The sequence below is a fragment of the Typopeltis vanoorti genome, chromosome 4 (genome assembly GCF_054136105.1).
Source record: "Typopeltis vanoorti isolate ZY-2024b chromosome 4, IOZ_Tvanoo_1.0, whole genome shotgun sequence".
Taxonomy (NCBI): domain Eukaryota; kingdom Metazoa; phylum Arthropoda; class Arachnida; order Uropygi; family Thelyphonidae; genus Typopeltis; species Typopeltis vanoorti.
Window position 1 is genome coordinate 126,907,697 of NC_143552.1, and position 21,489 is coordinate 126,929,185.

General features: G+C 35.5%; 1 protein-coding gene across 4 annotated transcripts in view; it reads left to right on the top strand.

The window, feature by feature from the left end:
• The window catches only part of mRpL51 (mitochondrial ribosomal protein L51), a 42,142-nt gene extending 20,911 nt beyond the window's left edge, over window positions 1–21,231 (top strand). For all 4 annotated transcript variants that reach the window (XM_090391449.1, XM_090391447.1, XM_090391450.1 and 1 more), the window contains exons 3-4: window positions 5,684–5,800; window positions 20,913–21,231. In XM_090391449.1, the coding sequence (XP_090247575.1) occupies window positions 5,684–5,800; window positions 20,913–21,124 (329 nt within the window). In that variant the 3' untranslated portion in view covers window positions 21,125–21,231. The remainder of the gene's footprint in view (window positions 1–5,683; window positions 5,801–20,912) is intronic.
• Window positions 21,232–21,489: the final 258 nt, after the last annotated feature.

Here is a 21,489-nt window from a genome sequence, read left to right on the forward strand (position 1 = left end):
TCTTGGAGTACAGTTCGACCAATGTTTTTATACTGCTGCTAATCTTTTCACCCCAAAATGCATAACCTTACATTTTGTCACATTAAATTTACATCCATTCTCCTTAGCCCAGAACTCCAATCTGTCTAAGTCATCCTGCAAGACTTTGACATCTTCTGCATTCACTATTGCCCTACCCAACTTTGCATCATCAGCGAACAAATGAATTGTTCCACTTAGATCCTTTCCTATATCGTTAATGAACAGATTAAACAGCAGTGGTCCAAGAATAGAACCCTGCGGCACACCACTAGTCACAGGCCGTCTTTTGGACGCTACTCCTGAATAAACTACTCTTTGATATCTCTCTCCATCAACCAACCACCTATCCATCTCGCCAATCCTATTTCCATTCCCATATGTTGTAGTTTATGGATTAGTATTCCATGTGGTATCCTGTCAAACGCCTTTGCCAGGTCCAGCGGTATCACTGTAAACCCATTTCCCTTATCTAGTTCAGCCATCACCTTGTTATAAAACTTGAGCAAGTTACTGAAGCATGATCTACCCTTCACAAAGCCATGCTGTCCCCTGTACAGTATCTCATTTTCATCTATCCATTGATGTATTTTTCCCTTGACTACTTTCTCTAAGACCTTGACAACGACTCCTGATATGCTGATCGGTTGGCATTTTGCAACCGTAGTCTTGGATCCTCCTTTATTCAGTGAAACTATTTTCCCCTCTTTCCACACCTTCGGGACTAAACCAGACCTGAGATTCAGATTAAACAACATGGTCAAGGGCACTGATAATTCTTTAGCCTCTTCACACAAGAAATAAAATATATTAGTCATGTAATTGGTATTACTTACAAATATGAATTGCAAACATTATTTTGAAAAAGGTCTGAGAATGTGAAAGGATAAATCAATATTGGTTATTTATATAATGTTTCCTTTTTTTCTTTAATTATAAAAATTATAAAAGATGAAAGATTGGGATTGTTGTTCTAAATACTGTTGAACAATAGCAAGACATGAATGATTTCATTACTGCTGAAATGGTGATAGTGATTGACTCTGATGACAAAGTGTTTATGATGCCAAACTTTAATTGACTTAAAGTTGCAGTCTTTGTAATATGTAGTATGTATTTGATTATTGTAGATCTGTGTGAAGAATTAAGAGGGTAACCATGTATATGAGAGAATTTTGGAGATGGATGGAAAGCATCATTGGATGAACATGTGGATTGCAGTGCATGTATAGTCATAGAGATGATGTCTATTAATTTGTGTTTGTGAAAAGAGAAAGCAAAAATATGGAGAAAGCAAGAAGGGCAAAAGGAAATAAAAGCAGCAAGATTTGGAGAACAAATACCAGAAGTGGTAATATGTGACTAGAGTGTTAGTACACATCTCGAAAGTGAGAACGAAAGTAGCATGCAGATTGTCAGAGTGAGATTGTCGTGTGATTGAAATACAGTTGAAAGTATGAAAGCAAGATTCCTACGGTTAACTGACTAATGTAGAATTAATAACTAACCAATTAAAACCAAATCACAACAAGCGACACCAAACTGGAGAGAATTGTTCAGACTCTCCCAGGACAAACAGAAGTGGAAAGAGTTCATTATTCGGCTTCATCATCATCCACATAGATGATGGAAGAAAGAAGAATAATTAAAAGGGAATACAGAGAAAAATGTAAGCGAGCTAAGCTGCTTGTAAAAGTATAAGTAAAAGGATATCCTAGATGTCTGGAGTAATTACTTTGAAAGATTTAAAACAAGTAGTGACAGAACCATATTAGAAAATTTTCAAGAGGAATGCAAAGAGGATAACACATCAATACTTGAGGTAGAAAAAGCCATTAAAAACTTGAAATGTTGAAAGGCAGCTGGAGTAGATGATATTTGACTAGAAATGCTTAAGTATGGAGGTATAAAAGTTTTACAGTGGCTACACTGCATAATTCAGAAGGTTTGGACAGAAAGTTGAATTCCAAATTATTGGAGTAGAGCTCTCATAGTACCCATATATAAAAAGGGAAATAAAACTGAATGTGAGAATTACAGTGGAATTTCTGTACTAAGTGTTCTAGGTAAGATTTATGCATGTATACTTGAAAAGAGGTTGAGAAAGATTGTGAAAGAGATAGTTGGAGAAGAACAAGCTGGATTCAGGCCAAATAGAGGTTTTTAAGATCAGATTTTCACTTTAAGACAAATAGTTGAGAAATTATGGGAATATGACAAGAATCTGCACTTAAGTTTTGTGCACCTCCAAATCAAAAAATTAGAATAATCAAAGAAAATGTGTTGAATGATTTGCAGTTCTAATTTATTGAATAGAAAATGATTATTACCAAATATTAATTAGCATAAACTAAATCTATGTACTTTATAGATTATATAACCCTGTAAATACATAAAAATGTAATATATCATCATCAAATTCCAGCCATGTACCCTCAAGGGGTGTACAGGATATGATAGTACTACATGAAAAAAATTACATTATTATTAATTTCTTATCTACAATTTTCCTCCAAATCAGTCTGTTACTTGTCAAGACTCCAACATTATCAGATCTTATATTTCTATCGTCTAAGGCACTTTGTACCGTATCAATCCACCTACATCTTGGTCTTCCTCTGGGTCGTTTAGCTGCCAACCTGGCAGAGAACACTTGTTTAGCTAATCTTTCCTCGCCCATTCTGTTTAAGTGACCATACCACCTGAGATTAGCTCTGCTAACACATTCCTGGATGCTGACAATGTCAAGTTCTTTCCTAATATCTTCGTTTTTAATATGATATTGCCATTGATGCCATCTGTTCACGCCTATAATCTTTCTCAGGACTCTCATATCTGTGGTCTCTAGTCTTTGGTCAAGTGTTTTACTTCTGACCCAGCTCTCGGATCCATAAGTTAAAACTGGTTTGAACACTGTCTTGTATACAGTTAATTTAGTGTTCCCACTAATTTCTCTCTTATTCCATATAAATTTATTCTATTGACTTCCCACCATACCAGCTTTGCTGATTCTGTTGTCTATTTCTATATTTAATTTACCATCTTCAGTAAAAATCGTGCCTAAATAGCTGAAATGTTTTGCTTGTTCCACAGGTTCTCCATTCACAACACAGTTGACATTTTCAATGATTCTGCCTATTTTCATTGTCTTTGTCTTTTTATTGCTGACCTTCATACCATATCTATTACAACAGCTATTCAATTTAGTCAGAGAATCTTGCAGACTTGTAGCAGATTTATTTAGAAGTATAACATCATCCGCATAAAGCAAAGAACTGACATTAACATTTTGATATCATGTTTAATACCACTTTCCTTCATAATGTGATCCATATAGATAATGAATAACAGAGGGGATAATGTACATCCTTGTCTCACACCAGATTTAACATTAAACCATCTTCCTGTACTTCCTTCAATTCTAACTGCTGACTTACAACTCAAATAAAGACAGTATTGCTTGATATAAGGCTCCATTGAGACCATATAACTGCAGCGTATTGAATAGCTTCTCTCTTGGCACCTTGTCATATGCCTTTTCCAATATAAATGTAATATAAAATGTAATATAAATTATAAGAAAACTATTATTTGAAAACATAATCTAATGTAATAATAATCTAAATATAATCTGATGTAAATAAATAATGTAAAAATATAATGTAATGAAAATATAATTACAAAGTACTAATTCATATTTGTTAATTGTTTTCTCTGCAAATTAGAATTCCAAATCATTCAACACATTTTGATTATTCTAATTTTTTGATTTGGAGGTGTAGATCTGGAAAATGCATATGACAAGGTGTCCAGAGAAAAGCTTTTCAAAACACTACAATTCTATAGGGTGAATGGAACATTATACAGAACAATACATAGTCTATATGTAAGCTGTCAGTCAGCAGTTAGAATTGAAGGAAATACAGGAAGATGCTTTGATGTAAAATCAGGGATAGGGTAAGACAAGGATGCACATTATCTCCACTCTTATTCATAATTTATATGGATCACATTATGAAAGAAAGTGGCATTAGACCTGATATTAGAATTGGAGATGTACAACTTAGCTCTTTGATGTTGTACTCCTAAACACATCTAGTGCAAGTCACCAAGATTCTCTAACTAAATTGAATAACAGTTGTAACAAATTTGACATGAAAATCAGTAATAAAAAGACCAAAACTATGAAAATAGGCAGCAACATAGAAAACTTCAGCTGAATACTGAATGGAGATCCTATAGAACAAGTAAAATATTTCAGCTATTTATTCACAGTTTTTAGTGAAGATGGCAGGTTAAATCTGGAAGTAGACAACAGAATAAGCAAAGTTGGCATGGTGGGTAGCCAGCTGAATAAATTTATATGAAATAAGAGAGATAGCCAAAACACCAAACTAGCAGTATACAAGACAATGTTCAAATCAATTTTAAATTATGCAACTGAGAGTTGGGTTAGAAATAAAGCTTGATCAAAGACTAGATACTACAGATATGATGGTTGTGAGAAAAATTAGGGGAGTGACTGATGTTATCAATGGCAGAATCATATTAAAAATGAAGATATTAGAAAGTAACTTGATATTATTAACATTCAAGAATCAGCAGAGTTAATCTAAAATGGTATGGCCACTTAAATAGAATGGGTGAGGAAAGGTTAACAAAGCAGGTTTTTGATACCAAGACGGCAGGAAAGAGACCTAGAGGGTCTAGGTAGATTGATTCAGTCAGAACTGCCTTAGAAGAATGAAATGTTATATACAACAATATTGGAGTGCTTACAAGTAATAAGCTAATTTGAAGGAAAATTGTTGATAGGCAATTAATAATAATGTAAACTTAACCGTGTAGTGCTGTCATAGTAACATGAACAACCAGAGTACAAATCAGGAAGTCATAATCAATTATATTGATTATGATGATGTGGTGAGACTGAAAAGGGAGTGAAAATGGAGTAAATGAAATAATGATTAAGTTGGTAAATTAAAGAATGAGTTGAGGAGTGTGCAAGATGGAATTGAATAGCTTCAGAAGAAATGGAAGAGAGAGAGGGAGATGGGAGGGAAGGTGGAAGTAAGAGCGAAATACAGTCAGTAGAGATTTGAAAGGTGGCATAATGATACTGTTTTCTGTGGCGAGGGATGTGGGAGATAAGTGAATGTTGAAGTTTGACGGGTATGAAGGACTTTACAAAGTGTAACTGATGCAGTGAATAAGAATGCAGGACATGGATGATCAGCAATGACTTGCAAGATAGCACTAATGATATCACATGAAATTTTTGTATCACTGGAAATAGTGAGACAGAAAAATGTGAAAGCGGGATTGCATGCCTCCTTAGTTCATCACCATATCACACCTTGATATATGATAGAGGTGAGCTGAAGTAACAAACAGTAATAGTAAACAATCTAATAAGATAGAAAGAGAAGACTAGAATTGTGTATACTTATAGGTTTGAAGGAAGAAGAGATAGCTCTGTCACAGAAAAGTTGCACCTCAGTAGGGGGGGGGGGTAAGAAGGGACATTGTGAGGTGGTTTGAAGAAATTATGGAGGGAGGGGAGGGGGAGAGAGAGAGAGAGAGAATGAAACTACAGAAATAACTTGTATAAATCATTTATATGTCTAATTGCATATGGTTAATTACATATTTTGTTTTCTGTTAGGTCTTCTGCCAAGAATTAAAGGTGAGACAAAGGAAATTCAAATTTTTCCAAAACGTCCAAAGCCTATAAATGAATGGTCAGAAAAAAGAGCTCTTTTTGGACAGAATGATTATATAGGTAAACTTTTAGGAAATCATTACTTCAATGCTTATTCAATGAAATTTACTAGGCAAAGAATAGTATGGAAAAATTAAAGATAAAATGACATTCTACTGATTATTCTGATTAATCTCTGTGTTAGGTGTTAAATATTTATTACTTCAGCACCACAAACACTAAATGAAATCATGATTGAATGTTGATAGAAAAAGGTGTTTTACTTTCGATTGAGTAGTAAATGGAGGTGATTGCAAAAATTAGGTCCCAGACATTGAGGTGGGATATGTTAAAATGGAAAAAAAAAATTATGATAAATAAGTAAGATTTATTATGATAAGGGATGGAATATTATAGAGAAGAATGAGAAAATGATGTTCATGGCAAGAGGTTAGGCTGTAGTGAGGGTATTTCACAGAAATTCCCTCACTACAGTGAGGTGAAATTGCTAATTGCTGCATAATTTCAATTTATTAGTAATTTTTGCAGATATTTAGCTTCAGCAAAAGTAAGTTCTCTGAGTTAGAATGTAGTAATTATTACCTACTAATTATTTCCAGTTAATTCTTCAGACTAAAAGAACCCCCTTCCATAGCATTCACTAGAACAAACTATTCTGTTAGTCCCTTATGTATCCCATAATGCAAGGCCCCCCCCCCCCGCCTTTGGGCATGTATAATGCAATGCATTAATATACACCTGAAAGAGGGAGTAGCTTGTTTTGCTTACTTGGGAAAAGGATTAAAACCAAGTATAAAATTTCTTGGTATCTTTAACGTATTTTACACCCAAGTAAGCTTGGTGAATGTTGATTACCATCTCTGTAAACATTATTTGGGATCGAAAAACATATTTAATCATTATCTAGTTTTAAAGCAAGGATTCAGCAACTGGTTATATCTTTTGCACTTAATTACAATAATTAGGTAGTGCTATCTCAGAGCCTCCATAGCTCGGTCTTTTGATTATGCCTTTTTTGGTTGGAAAGACCTAGGTTGAATCCCCATCTAGAATGAGAAGAATCTTTATCATGGCCTTTTTAGTTGAATATGCATTAGGTGGTCTCATAATGAGGGCAGATTTTTTTCTCCCAGGAACTTTGGGTTTTTAATTTTGCAACTAGAATAACCAACCATGTGTGTGTGTGTGTGTGTGTGTGTTAAAAATACCAAGAAATTTTATACTTGGTTTTAATTCCTTTCTCAAGAAAGCAAAACAAACTTTTGCACTTGAAAGATATTCACGTCTGAACTACTTGTATATAGAGCTGATGACTTCATATCACGCCTTAGTATGTATCCCATAATACAAAGCACCCTCCTCCCTTTTGGGCATGTATAATGCAATGCATTAATATACACCTGAAAGGGGCAGTAGTTCGTTTTGCTTACTTGGGAAAAGGATTAAAACCAAGTATAAAATTTCTTGGTATCTTTAACGTATTTTACACCCAAGGTAAAAAAACTTTCTACATATATATATATATATATTGTTGAAATTAGGATTTACTCGGGATGTATACATTTATAAAAATAAATTTAACTGACTAGAACCTGAGAAAGTATAACAAAAACCTTTAATACATCACAACTAGTTTCATCGGTGCTCCGACTTCTTCAGGTGAGAAATAAAAACATGAGATATAAAATAACACGGTAAAAAATGAACTTTACAGCTTAATAAAAAGCAGAATAATAACAGTCATATTTGAATAGTGACCGCGTGCTACCGTTGGCATGAGTAGAATGTGTGCGACAGCTAATTTTTGAGCGCCAGTACTGGATTACTGCGCTATGGGAATCGGGTAAATTGTAGCTAAGATTATTGTTTAAATGTGAAGGGTCCAGAACTATTTCTTTTGATTCCCATAGCGCAGTAATCCAGTACTGGCGCTCAAAATTAGCTGTCGCACACATTCTACTCATGCCAACGGTAGCACGCGGTCACCTATTCAAATATGACTGTTATTATTCTGCTTTTTATTAAGCTGTAAAGTTCATTTTTTACCGTGTTATTTTATATCTTATGTTTTTATTTCTCACCTGAAGAAGTTGGAGCACCGATGAAACTAGTTGTGATGTATTAAAGGTTTTTGTTATACTTTCTCGGGTTCTAGTCAGTTAAATTTATTTTTATAAATATATATATATATATATATATATATATATATATATATATATATATATATAAAAGTTGATTTTTGATAGTATACGCATATGACTAATCCCCTTATACTAAAATTATGAATATGAAATCCAAGAATGCATGGCAGGTCATGCAATTTAAGAGCTTGTGCTCTCTCTCTCAAAACACTACATAATTACTACAGTATTAATTTTAATTCTACTTTATTCAAGTTTCTTCGTTAGACTGAAGCAAAAGTTTTTCGGTAAGCATATGAAGTGTTATCAGAAAATTTCCTTATTATTTTTATTTGTTTTTTCCTCTAAAATAATGATATTTACCTGCTTTAAAGGGGTTACTAAATCACTTAAGGAATTGACAACATACATAAGAATATAAATTAAATTACACTTTAATAAATATTTCCAATATTTCGGCTCACGTTGCCAAAGGAACTTACAAAAAAGGCACGTGCACGTAGGCACTACAACATAGTAACTGAGAATGAAGTGAGGAAGCTATTGTTCTCCTAAAAGTCCTGATGGTGCACCCTATCAGGTTATGTAGGTGTTCTTGGCCGTTGGGCTAAAGGTCTGCTGATGTACGCCTCCCAAATTTGAGGTGGTCTCATTCAACCAAATTTGTTGAGGTATGAAGAGTTTCTTAGGGGTGAGGATGATTCCATGAATAATCTTTCGAATTTGAACTTGCTACGGTGTATTATTGTAGCTTTCTTCCAACATATTCTGTGGCATGTATCCAGAGCATGGTATGCAAGACCTGAGTAGCTGTACTTGTGAAACTGAACTGGATGTAGTCCTTGTGTTCCGAAATTCTGATATTCGCTGTCCTGCCTGTTTGGCCAAAGTAAGACAGTTTACAGTCTGCAAGGGACCTGGTATACACCAGATAGGTCTAGGGGAAGTGGTTGGTCTTTAGTGGAGCGGATAAGGGATGCCAATTTTCTGTATGGTCTGTAACAGGAGGTCGTCATGTTTTTTTAAGATTTTGGTAATTTTTTCCGAGGTGCCTTGGATATAGGGAATGGTGATGGATTTAGAGTAATCCTTGTTTTGAAGGCGGATTGTGGTTTGTTGGTTTCAATGTTTTTTGGATTTTATGGGACCCCCCTACCCATAATGGGTAGCCATTGGCTGAGAAAGTGTTGAGGATGTGATTTAGTGCAGTGTTTAGGGCGATGTCGTTTGAACAGATTAGTTTAGCCCTGTTGTATAGTGTTTTCACCACTCCATATTGTTGGGGGGAGTGGAATTGTTGGTGAATGTACCTGCTTGTATGGGTACGTTTTCTATAAACTGAGAAAACCAAGGTTCCATCAGGCTGGCGGGTGACTACTGTGTCTAGGAAAGGGAGGCTGTTGTTTTCTTCTTTTTTCCAGAGTGAACTTGATTCTGGAGTGTTGGTTGTTTAAGTGTGTTAAGAAGTAGAGGAGTATCAGAGTATATCAGAGCCATGTGGGCAAATAGCAAACACATCATCAACGTATCAAAGCCATATGGTTGGTTTTAGTGGGGCAGAGGCTAAGGCATTTTCTTCAGAGGTTTCCATAAAGAAATTGGCCAAGGGTGGGAGAGAGTAGTGAACCCATGGCTGTCCCCTCTATTTGTTTGTAGAATTTTCCCTGCCAAACGAAATAGCCTGAGTTCATTGTGAACTGAAATAGGGCTGAGATATCGGGAGGAAATTTAGCTTGGACTAGCTCTCAAGTTTCCTTGAGTGGGACATTTGTAAATAAGGAGGAGAAAAAAAGTCAAAACTGACCATTAAATCAGTATGTTGGAGTGTAAGGTTTTCTATGCTGGCTTTGAATTGGGCTGAGTTTTTTGTGTGTGATGGTGTATTGCCAGTATAGTGTGTGAGCACTTTGGCCAAATGTTTAGCTAATTTGTATGTGGAAGAATCAATGCCATCCACTATGGGATGTAATGGCACATTTTCTTTATGTATTTTTGGAAGTCCATAAATACTGGGAGGTGGGTATAGAGTTAAACGGTGTTAATTTGTTAGTAACTTCTACAGGCTAAGAAGTGACCTTCTTAAGGAATCTGTGAAGTTTTCTGATTTGTGTGTTGGTGGGATTTTATTCGATAGGGAGGTAAGTAGCTTGATCTAATAGAAGACCATTAAGCTTACCTGTGTAGTCCATTTGGTTAAGTACTGCAGTTGCATTTCCCTTATCCGCTTTGGCGATAACTATTTCTTTATTATTCCTCATTTCCTACAGAGCTTTATACTCCTTATTGGATATGTTGGTTTTTGGTGGTCTTGCTTTGGAGAGGACACAAGCTACATCCAGTCTTAAACTGTTGGTGATTTGACTCGGAAGGTGGCGGATTCCGCGTTCGATCTGGATCATAATATCCTCACTAGGTATTTTTCTGGGAGCAACGGCGAAATTGTAGCCACGTGAAAGCACGTTGAATGCTTCAGGGTGACTGAAGAAAGGCTGATTACAGTGTTGGTAGGAAGTTTTGGATTCACTGTAAAGTTCTTTTTTTAATTTTTTGATATGTTGACCCTGTATTTACTTAAATTCTTTGTCTGCTGCCATTCCCGAGATGTCATGTAAAATTGACCAAAGCTCGTGATTTAAAGTGCACGAATAGCTTTGTTAATGTCAGCTAAGAGAAACCGCTTGGCGGCAATTTGTTCCTGAAGCAAAGTGTACCTGGTGTGGTTATAGATACAGAGAGCTTTTTGTGAAACGAAACGGTGCTTGAATTTTACACAATTTGGGATTACCTGATTATCCCGCCAGCATTTTAGGAATGTCAGACGATTTAGTTGTCTTGATAACTTCAACTTCATTTTACTGTATTGGCGGGCCTTCCACTCGATGGAATCTCTGTGGATGATGGTAATTCTCGTAGACAAGCTTATATGTTGGTTATGCATTATTAAATCACTTAAGGAATTGACAACTTACATAAGAATATAAATTAAATTACACTTTAACGAATATTTCGATATTTATATAAAAACCAACCATATGGCTTCGCTACGTTGATGATGTGTTCGCTATTTGGCCACATGGCTCTGATACACTCCTCACCTTCTTAACACACTTAAACAACCAACACCCCAGAATCAAGTTCACTCTGCAAAAAGAGGAAAACAACAGCCTCACTTACCTAGACACGCTAGTCACCTGCCAGCCTGATGGAACTTTGGTGTTCTCAGTTTATAGAAAATGCACCCATACAGGCAGGTACATTCACCAACAATCCCCCCCCCCCACACACACAGACAACAATATGGAGTGGTGAAAACACTATACAACAGTGCTAAACTAATCTGTTCAAGCGACAAGGCCTTAAACACTGAACTAAATCACATCCTCAACACTTTCTCAGCCAGTGGCCAGAGAAAGTGTTGAGGATGTGATTTAGTTCACCTCCCCCCATAAAATCCAAAAAATATTGAAACCAACACCCCTCCCTCCCCTTCACAACAAGGATTACTCCAAATCTATCACCATTCCCTACATCTGAGGCACTGTTTTCATAACTAGTTCTTTCAAACACCTACCTGGTGTATACCAGGTCCCTTGCAGCTGTAAACTGTCTTACTTTGGCCAAACAGGCAGGACAGCGAATGTCAGAATTTCGGAACACAAGGACTACATCCGGTTTCACAAATACAGCCACTCGGGTCTTGCAGACCATGCTCTGGATACATGCCACAGAATATGTTGGATGGAAGCTACAATAATACACCGTAGCAAGTTCAAATTCGAAAGCCTATTCATGGAATCATCCTCAGCCCTAAGAAACTCTTCAAACCTCAACATATTTGGTTGCATGAGACTGTCTCAAATTTGGGAGGCTTACATCAGCAGACCTTGAACCCAACGGCCAAGAACACCTACATAGTCTGCTAGGGGGGCACCATCAGGACTTTTAGGAGAACAATAGCTTCCTCACTTCATTCTCAGTTACTGTATTGTAGTGCCTACATGCACGAGCCTTTTTTGTAATTTCCTTTTGAAGATGACATCAGGATGTTGCTGAAATATCGGAAATATTTATTAAAGTGTAATTTAATTTATATTCTTGTGTATGTTGTCAATTCCTTAAGTGATTTAGTAATGCATAACCAACATATAAGCTTGTCTACGAGAATTTAAAGGGGTTAGCATAAAATTACTGTCCTTTTGAAGCAACAAGCTCATATTCATATTACTGAAAATGTTTGTGTGTTATTTTGTGTTTTGAACTTGACAAATATATCCTGTGATTTCTCGAATTGTGAAAATTGTAATAAAATCTTTTCATTGCTACTTAGAGTTCATAAAGAAAAAAAGTGGAAATACCACATCCAGGGGGAAAAAAGGGTGTGGAGCAATCATCATTTTTGGTTTGAAATTACTGCAATCGCATTGTGAGAGTAATCAGATTTTATATCAGACTAGGAGGGGTTTAGCCGCGCCCGATGCCTATGGCGTCCAATCCCACCCGAGTTCTGGTAGGCTGGTTCTCCTTGAATTCTGATGACTCGAAAGGGGGGGGGGTGGCCCTCCCCTTGGCGAACACGGTGCCCAACCTCCCCGAGTTCCGGACTGGTAGGGCGGTTCTACTTAATTCTGATGTTCTGATGACTCGAATTTTGAAGACTCGAGACTCAGGGTAGCCCCTGAGTTTCAAAACGTTTCAAATAACTTGACAAAAATCATGACACAAAAACATTACAAAAAAGCTTATCATTTTATATTATAGATTAGATTGCTCGGAAATTATCCAGATGAGATTGTCAGTTGATTAGTTAACTCATGGATAGTGATGTGTGTTTTCATAACTAGTTCTTTGATCCGTGCCAAATTTTCATTCATTAATTTTGCTCATTGATGAATGACCTTCAGTATTCATCATTATCAGCTATTCCACTTTTTGACCTTAGTAAATGACATTCAATTAGAGGTAAATATTTTCCATTATGACATTGAAATATTCACCACAGAAATGAGGTGATTGAGATAAATATAGTTGTCAGTTGTTGGCTGACTAAAACTGAGCACATACAACCAGAATGAAACATTTACTAGCATGAATGAAATCTAATAACTGAATCAGCATGGTTTCATATAATAACCAAATTTCATCATCATCATCATCAAATTCCAGCCATGTACTCTCAAGGGGTGTACAGGATATGATAGTACTACATGAAAAAAATTACATTATTATTAATTTCTTATCTACAATTTTCCTCCAAATCAGTCTGTTACTTGTCAAGACTCCAACATTATCAGATCTTATATTTCTATCGTCTAAGGCACTTTGTACCATATCAATCCACCTACATCTTGGTCTTCCTCTGGGTCGTTTAGCTGCCAACCTGGCAGAGAACACTTGTTTAGCTAATCTTTCCTCGCCCATTCTGTTTAAGTGACTATACCACCTGAGATTAGCTCTGCTAACACATTCCTGGATGCTGACAATGTCAAGTTCTTTCCTAATATCTTCGTTTTTAATATGATATTGCCATTGATGCCATCTGTTCACGCCTATAATCTTTCTCAGGACTCTCATATCTGTGGTCTCTAGTCTTTGGTCAAGTGTTTTACTTCTGACCCAGCTCTCGGATCCATAAGTTAAAACTGGTTTGAACACTGTCTTGTATACAGTTAATTTATTGTTCCCACTAATTTCTCTCTTATTCCATATGAATTTATTCTATTGACTTCCCACCATACCAGCTTTGCTGATTCTGTTGTCTATTTCTATATTTAATTTACCATCTTCAGTAAAAATCGTGCCTAAATAGCTGAAATGTTTTACTTGTTCCACAGGTTCTCCATTCACAACACAGTTGACATTTTCAATGATTCTGCCTATTTTCATTGTCTTTGTCTTTTTATTGCTGACCTTCATACCATATCTATTACAACAGCTATTCAATTTAGTCAGAGAATCTTGCAGACTTGTAGCAGATTTATTTAGAAGTATAACATCATCCGCATAAAGCAAAGAGCTGACATTAACATCTCCAATTTTGATATCATGTTTAATACCACTTTCCTTCATAATGTGATCCATATAGATAATGAATAACAGAGGGGATAATGTACATCCTTGTCTCACACCAGATTTAACATTAAACCATCTTCCTGTACTTCCTTCAATTCTAACTGCTGACTTACAACTCAAATAAAGACTAAGTATTGCTTGATATAATGCCCCATTGACACCATATAACTGCAGCGTATTGAATAGCTTCTCTCTTGGCACCTTGTCATATGCCTTTTCCAGATCGACAAAACTTAAATACAGATCTTTGTTATATTCCCATGCTTTCTCGACTGTTTGTCGTAAAGTGAAAATCTGATCCTGACAGCCTCTATTTGGTCTGAATCCAGCTTGTTCTTCACCAAGCTTTTCTTCCACAATTCTTCTCAACCATTTCTCAAGTATACTTGCATAGATCTTGCCAGGAACACTCAGTAGGGAAATACCTCTGTAATTCTCACATGCAGTTTTATTTCCCTTTTGATATATGGGTACTATGAGAGCTCTACTCCAATCATCGGGAATTCGTCTGTCTGTCCAGGCTTTCTGAACTATGCAGTGCAGCCACTGCAAGACTCTTTTACCACCATACTTCATCATTTCTGGTCAAATATTATCTACTCCTGCTGCCTTTCCACATTTCAAGCCTTTGATGGCTTTTTCTACTTCAAGTATGGATATGTATTCCTGCCTGCATGCCTGGTCAGTGTTTTTTACCACTGTGCTGTCATCATTGCTTGTTTCATTTAGCAGTTTTTCAAAGTAATTACTCCATACTTCAAGGATATCTTTTTCTTCCGTTTTCATGTCACCTTTATCATCTCTAATTCCTTTTACAGCACTTTTTCCTCCATTCTTAAGCTTCTTCAACAACCTCCAGAATATTTTGCCACCTTCTTGATATTTATTTTCTATATTCTTGCCAAAGTCCTCCCATGACTTTTGTTTAGCTAGTTTTACACAGTGTTTAGCATTCTTGCATTTGTCTCTATATTCTCTAAGAGCACAAGCTGACTTATTTGACAGGAACTTTTGGTATGCTTTCTTCTTTTCCTTCACTGCCCCTTTAACTTCCTATGTCCACCAGGGAGTTCTGATTTTTTTATCCTTACAGACAACCTCACCACATGCCTCTCTGGCAGAATCAATCAATGTTTTCTTCAGAGTTTGCCACTGAATCTCCAAGGTTTGATTCCTGTTCTCAAACTCTTTCATTTTTTCTTCAATAATCTTTGTGTATTTTAGTGTACAGTTCACATCTGAGAGCTGCTCAACTTTTATTCGCTTTAAAACTTTCTTAAATGTTATTCTTTTCAATATGAAATTCAATTTTATCCTGCTCAAGACTAAATAGTGATCACTTCCAATTTCAAATCCTCTGTACACTCTGGTGTCCTGCACCAGGGAGAAAACATCACTATCAACGATAACATAGTCAATGAGACTTTTCTTATTCCTAGCCTCTTCTCTCCATGTGAATTTGTGCACATTTTTATGTTGGAACATGGTGTTAATAATAACCAGTCCATGTCCTGAGCAGAAATCCAATAGATATTTGCCATTATTATTAGCTTTGCTCTTTTCTCCAAATTTTCCCAAAATATTTTTGTATCTCTCACAGTCATTTCCTACTCTGCTATTTAGATCCCCAACAAGGACCGATTTTTCCTTTTTCATTGTGTCAGTTGCTTTTTCTAAAGCCTCAAAAAATTCCTCCGCTTCTACCTTAGTAGAACCTTCTGTGGGACCATAGGCACAAATAAGTCTCATTGTCCAGTTCCCCATTCTCATATTTGCCCACATTACTCTACTTGAGACTGACTGCCATTCAAGAAGATTAGCCTCGTATTTTGTGTTGAATACTATGGCTACTCCTTCTTTTCTTTGATTGTCATTGCCTGAATATAACATTTTGTATGCATTGCTCAGAACGATCTCACCAGTTTTGGTCCTTTTTGTTTCAGTCACCCCTATTATGTCGATCTGGTACTTATCTAATTCCTCGGCTAGCTCCATTTCTTTGCCATTCAGGCTTCTTACGTTGATAGTACCGATCTTTAACTCTGGTGATGTTTAGTTGGGGTTTATTTTCAGATTTGTTCCAGTAGCTGACTTTTCGCTGTTCGTCCTGGTTCCCTGACGAAAACAACGGGGGGCCTTGTTTAACCGGGCGACGCCCCAGCCGGCATGAAATTTTGTCATGTTGTACCATCATTCTATATTTTGGTTTAACCAATAAGAATACAATTGGGTGGGCTAAATCCCAAATTGCCAGCCCATCCTCGTCCGTTCAGTATCCAAGTAGATACCAACAGGGTGCACCATGAGAAGGTGAGGATTGGACATTAGGTCAGAAGCCCTGGTCGGTCCTCATTCTTTTAAAGTCTAATTGGAGGTCTCCTCTCAGTTATACAGCTTTGACCCTTAAGCACCCCATAACTAAATTTTAAGTAACAAAATATTATATATATTTGCACTGTAGAAATATTATTGATGTGTGCCCAGATCACTTTGCAGGGTTGAGGGAATTAGTCTACAGTCTGTGGTTGGATCAAACTGTTAGTTTGCCTCACTCTTATTTAATATAAATTTACTTTTAAATTATTTACAGGACATATATGTGTTCTCAAAAATGTTCAGAAAGAGGAAAAGTGAATTTGAGGATAGTGAGATCAAGTTATTATAGTTTAAACTACATTTCATGAACGTAGTCCTAATTCATGACATTGAACCTATGGAAAATTAGGGTTTGATTTATGACAGTTTCCGGGAACCAATCAAGTTGTGTAAAAGTTGGGTGGCAGGGTCTACTGTCTGTCAAGAATTCAGAATTTCAAAACAAGTAATGGAATTGTGTCTGCAGATGTGATGAATGCATTTTGTCATGTAACCAATATCATCAATAGAAGATTTTCGTCACAAAAATTACGTACAACATAGTCAGGCTCTCAAACACCACTTTAGCAAACTATTAAATAGTCTCAGCTGAGTCCCACAGAAGAAATTCTGTTTTTAAAGGAAATTCACTTATAACAAACCATCCAATATATGAAATTGTTTCTTGGTTTCTTACAAGTGAACTCTGTTATAATAGCTTAATGCATTTGCTGAGTTGCTTATTCTTCTGATTTCATGGAAATAAGATAAAACTGATAGAGGAAGCATCTGTAAGTAGAAACATTATTTTTTCTTGTTTGTGTTGTTTAAAAAAAAGTTATTCATGAAATACCCACTGAAATTGCTTAAATGCAGCCTTTTTAAAACTTAATTTCTCTCAATAATGGAAGTGTTTAGCATAAGTTAAAGTATATAACCTATATTTAAAATTTTTCTGTCAAGGAAATTAAGAAAGCTGTTAACACATATACTGTGTATTAAAAAAAAAATGAATGTTTGTGACTATAATAGTTGGAGATCATTTATGCAAACAACACAGATTAGGGCCGGACCAGAATATGTGTGCCAGAAGCAGGGATTAAGTTGATACATTAGATTTTTTGTTTGGAAATGAAGGGTGTGTGTGTGTGTGTGTGTGTGTAGATATTGATGTTAGCACAAATAATATTGCCAACAAAGAAATAGCTTCAATTCTAGTCTGCAACTAGAATTGAATTATATAATAAATCTATATAATATATAATAAACCTATAATAAATCTTTCTTTTGGCAGTTTAGTGATTTGGAGGAGACATTATTTCTCACAGGGCTACATAGGACCTAAGGAATTACGAGGATGGTCTGAAAATTTCTTAGCCTAACAATGAAAAAACGAATTTATAATTTCAAAATTATTTTTATATTTCAATATAATCTCCCTTAAGACTAATACATTTATTGCAGCAATGCACAGTGCCATTATCCTGTCCCTGTGCTTCTCAGTAGGATCTGCAAAATACCCCTCTACAGCTGCGATCATATCTTGATTCTAAGAAAAACGCTGACCAGAGAGGAAGAGTTTTAGTTTTGGGAAGAGATAGAATCAGAGGGAGCCAAATCTGGGGAATAGGGTGGGTGTTCCAACAATTCATAGTGCAGATCCCTTAATTTTCCCATTGCCAAAATACCTTTGTGGCAGGTGCATTGTCCTAATGAAAGATAATTTTTTTCTTCTGCATACCTGGTCTTTTCTCATGAATTTTTTTGTCTAGTCTGGTTAAAAGATTGGAATAATATTCCCCGGTTATTGCTCTACCCTTTTCAAGATAGTTAATTAAGAAAATGCCTTTAACATTCCAAAACACTTATGCCATGACTTTTCCTGCTGATGGAACTGAATTTTTCTTCTTTCTGTCCACTAAATTGACACACAAAATCAGTTTTATTCTTGTTAAAACACTCCAGGCACTGTTCAGAGATTTTCATGCAAGTGCATTTTTGATCTGCTGTGAGCAACCGTGGCACCCATCTTGGGCAAAGCATTTTCATTTACAATTCTTCATGCAAAATACATATGTTCTTTTGAAGTCCCTGTAGTCTCAGCAATTTCACGCACTTTGACTTGCCGGTCATCCAATACCGCTTGATCAATGACTTCTGGTGTTGTTACACTTTTTGGACGTCCTTCATGTGGATCATCTTCAAGGCTGGTATGGCCATGTTTAAACTTGGCAGCCCATTTCTTAATTGTGAAAAACGAAGTAGAAGAGTGCCCATAAACTTTTATGAACTTCGAATGAATTTTTTTTGGTGTTAAACCTTCTTTTAGAAAGAATTTTATAACTGCACGATACTCAATTTTATCCATTTCAAGGGATACAGACAACACTTTTGTTTCAGAAAGCTGTATAAAACAAACTACTTGATAGAATGACTTGCAATTTCACATGGATGCTTGTGACAAATGTACCGACTGAGAAAAAAAAAATCTTCTCGATAGTGTTGTCATCTATGGTCAAGGCCGAGAACTTTTAAGACCACCCTGGTAGTCGTAAATGCTATAAATAGTTTTGTTATATATTGGGATTACAGCAAAGCTTTCAGTAGTGTTATAGCTATATTTATAAACTGGGTGCATTTAGAGTTGGGCACTGAAATAGTTAAAGATGATTTAGGGAATGAAGGAAGGAAGGAAGAAAATGGTATTGAATGACCATACCTCCAAGCAGGGCCTCATAATTAGTATTCACAGAAATTAGAATTGGGACATTCTCATTTTCTTCTTGCATGTTAGTCTGAATGGCCTTTTATGGACAAGTAATTTGACTTCTTTGAAATCTAACTAATGATCTGGTTAAGGCCTGCTTATCTTCTCTGCATAATATATTATGTTTTTCAGTTTTGTGTGTTCTTCTGGCCATTTTTGTCTCTTTTGGATGAAAAACCCAAGTTTTGGGGACTGGAGGAGAATGGAACTCGGCCACCTCCATATGTGCTTGATAACAAATTAAAAGTTCTTTGCATCCTATATGGGATTCAAACCTAGGTGTTTCCAACCAATGGACATTATTGAAATCAATTAAGTTGTGGAGGCTGTCTATAGAGTCATTGTTCTTAATTTTTATCAATAATAACAATAATGAAGATTAAAAGTTTGTCTAAATTTGCAAAAAAGTCACTAAAGTGGAAAGGGTATTTAACTACTGGGTAGCATTTCATGCAATTGCAGAAGTACACAACTTAGAAGGAACATTTACCACATGTCCCTGTTATTCCATTTGTTTTTGGCTCCACTACTTTTTATACTCTCTAATGTTATGAATTAGAAAAAGATATATAATACAGAAGAAGTTTGAAAGAACTGATAAATACTGTTTATGCCTAAGTTATAATACCAAAGCTATTAGAACCAAGTTTCATTGTCTTCATATGTGATGTGTGTTTGCTGGGATGGGGGAAGTGCCTTTCTTTGTTATTTTTACTGTCTTTACATTGCATTAAAGACACTACCAGCTGACATATTTGAACAAGAAACTCAAGAGAAAAACATTTATTAGGTAGAAAAGCACTTAAAACAGCTAATTAAGCCCAAATCTTTTTATTTCATTTATTTAATATTGCTTGGTAAAGGCAAAGGGAAGATAACATACATAAAATTCAATTCTCTAATTATGAATAGTCATGAATGTATGCAGATGTTACATCTTGGAAGAGTTTCCACACTAGAACAAACTGCTAAATTTATGTATAATTATGTTACATACAGTAATTATGGCTTAATTTCCTGGTTTTATATATATTTGGCTATGATGTCTTTATTGGCTCATAAAAAAAAAATCATATATTTAAATGAACCTTGTAACTACTCAATGAGATGGTTGGTAGTGGCAAGAAAGGCCTGAAATATTTTGTCTGTTGTTTCTTACATATCCTATCTGCTCCTTTTGTCTCGTTTCGAAGCTTCTAGAGGTATGAACAACGTAACTAACACCACAGGAGCAAGGTATATTATATACTCCAGAGTACTTGTAGAATGGATGAGGGTCTTTCGGTGATCTTAAAAATTTCCGAATAGTATTGACCAGCTTGAATGCAGCAGCATTTCCAAAAAAAAATTGGCTATCCTTCTAAAACCACACAATATTAGGGTAGCATTCAAGCTGGTCAATACTATGCGGAAATTTTTAAGATCACCGAAAGACCCTCATCCATTCTACAAGTACTCTGGAGTATATAATATACCTTGCTCCTGTGGTGTTAGTTATGTTGGTCAGACCTCTAGAAGCTTCGAAACGAGACCGAAGGAGCACATAGGATATGTCAGAAACAACAAACAAGTTATTTCAGGCCTTTCTTGCACTTTACTTCTACCAACCATCTCATTGAGTGGGATAAGAGTCATATGCCCTATATAGAAAAGAACTGTCGAACTTTGTAACTAATTTACTGGCACGTTTTTGTGTGTATATATATATGTGTACAAGTTATTTTTCTCCTTAGTAAAGTTTATGATTACAAGAATACTCGCTTCATTTCTACCATTATATACTGACTTATATGTGTAGAATTTTGAATATGAGAAGTGTTAACAATAATTTTTTCATTAGATATTCTTGGAGATGGAAGAATTCATCCTGTGAAGCTTTTAACCAATGTACCTGCATGGCTAAGAGGTTTCCAAGGAAATGAAATGCAAATGCTTATAAAGAAGCGTGAGAATCATATGCATTGGAAATGGTTAAGGCCAAAGAAATGGACTGAATTAAATAAGCGTCTTAAATATTTATATAAACGTCTGAATACAAAAACAAAAAGTTAATATAATATTAACCGATATGTACTATAAAGTTTAAACAGTGTTTAGTTTATTCATTGAAAAATCATGTAAAATTGTTTTAGTAGAAAATGTTATCATTTTCTTGTATATTTTGTGATTTCTTTTTTTTTTTATTTAAACATGCAAGGTTAGTAGAGAGTAATTTTTCTCTATATATTTTTTTCATTTTTTTTTTTTCATCCAAATATTTTAAAAATTTGACACATGCATGAAAACATGAGTGTTAGTTTTCAGAATACAGTGCTACTTTTAATGTTTTTTTTTATCTTAAGATTAAGTCATTCAGTAATATGCTACATCAGCTGATGTGTCTTATTCAACTGACTTGTTTTGTCAGTGCAGTGATT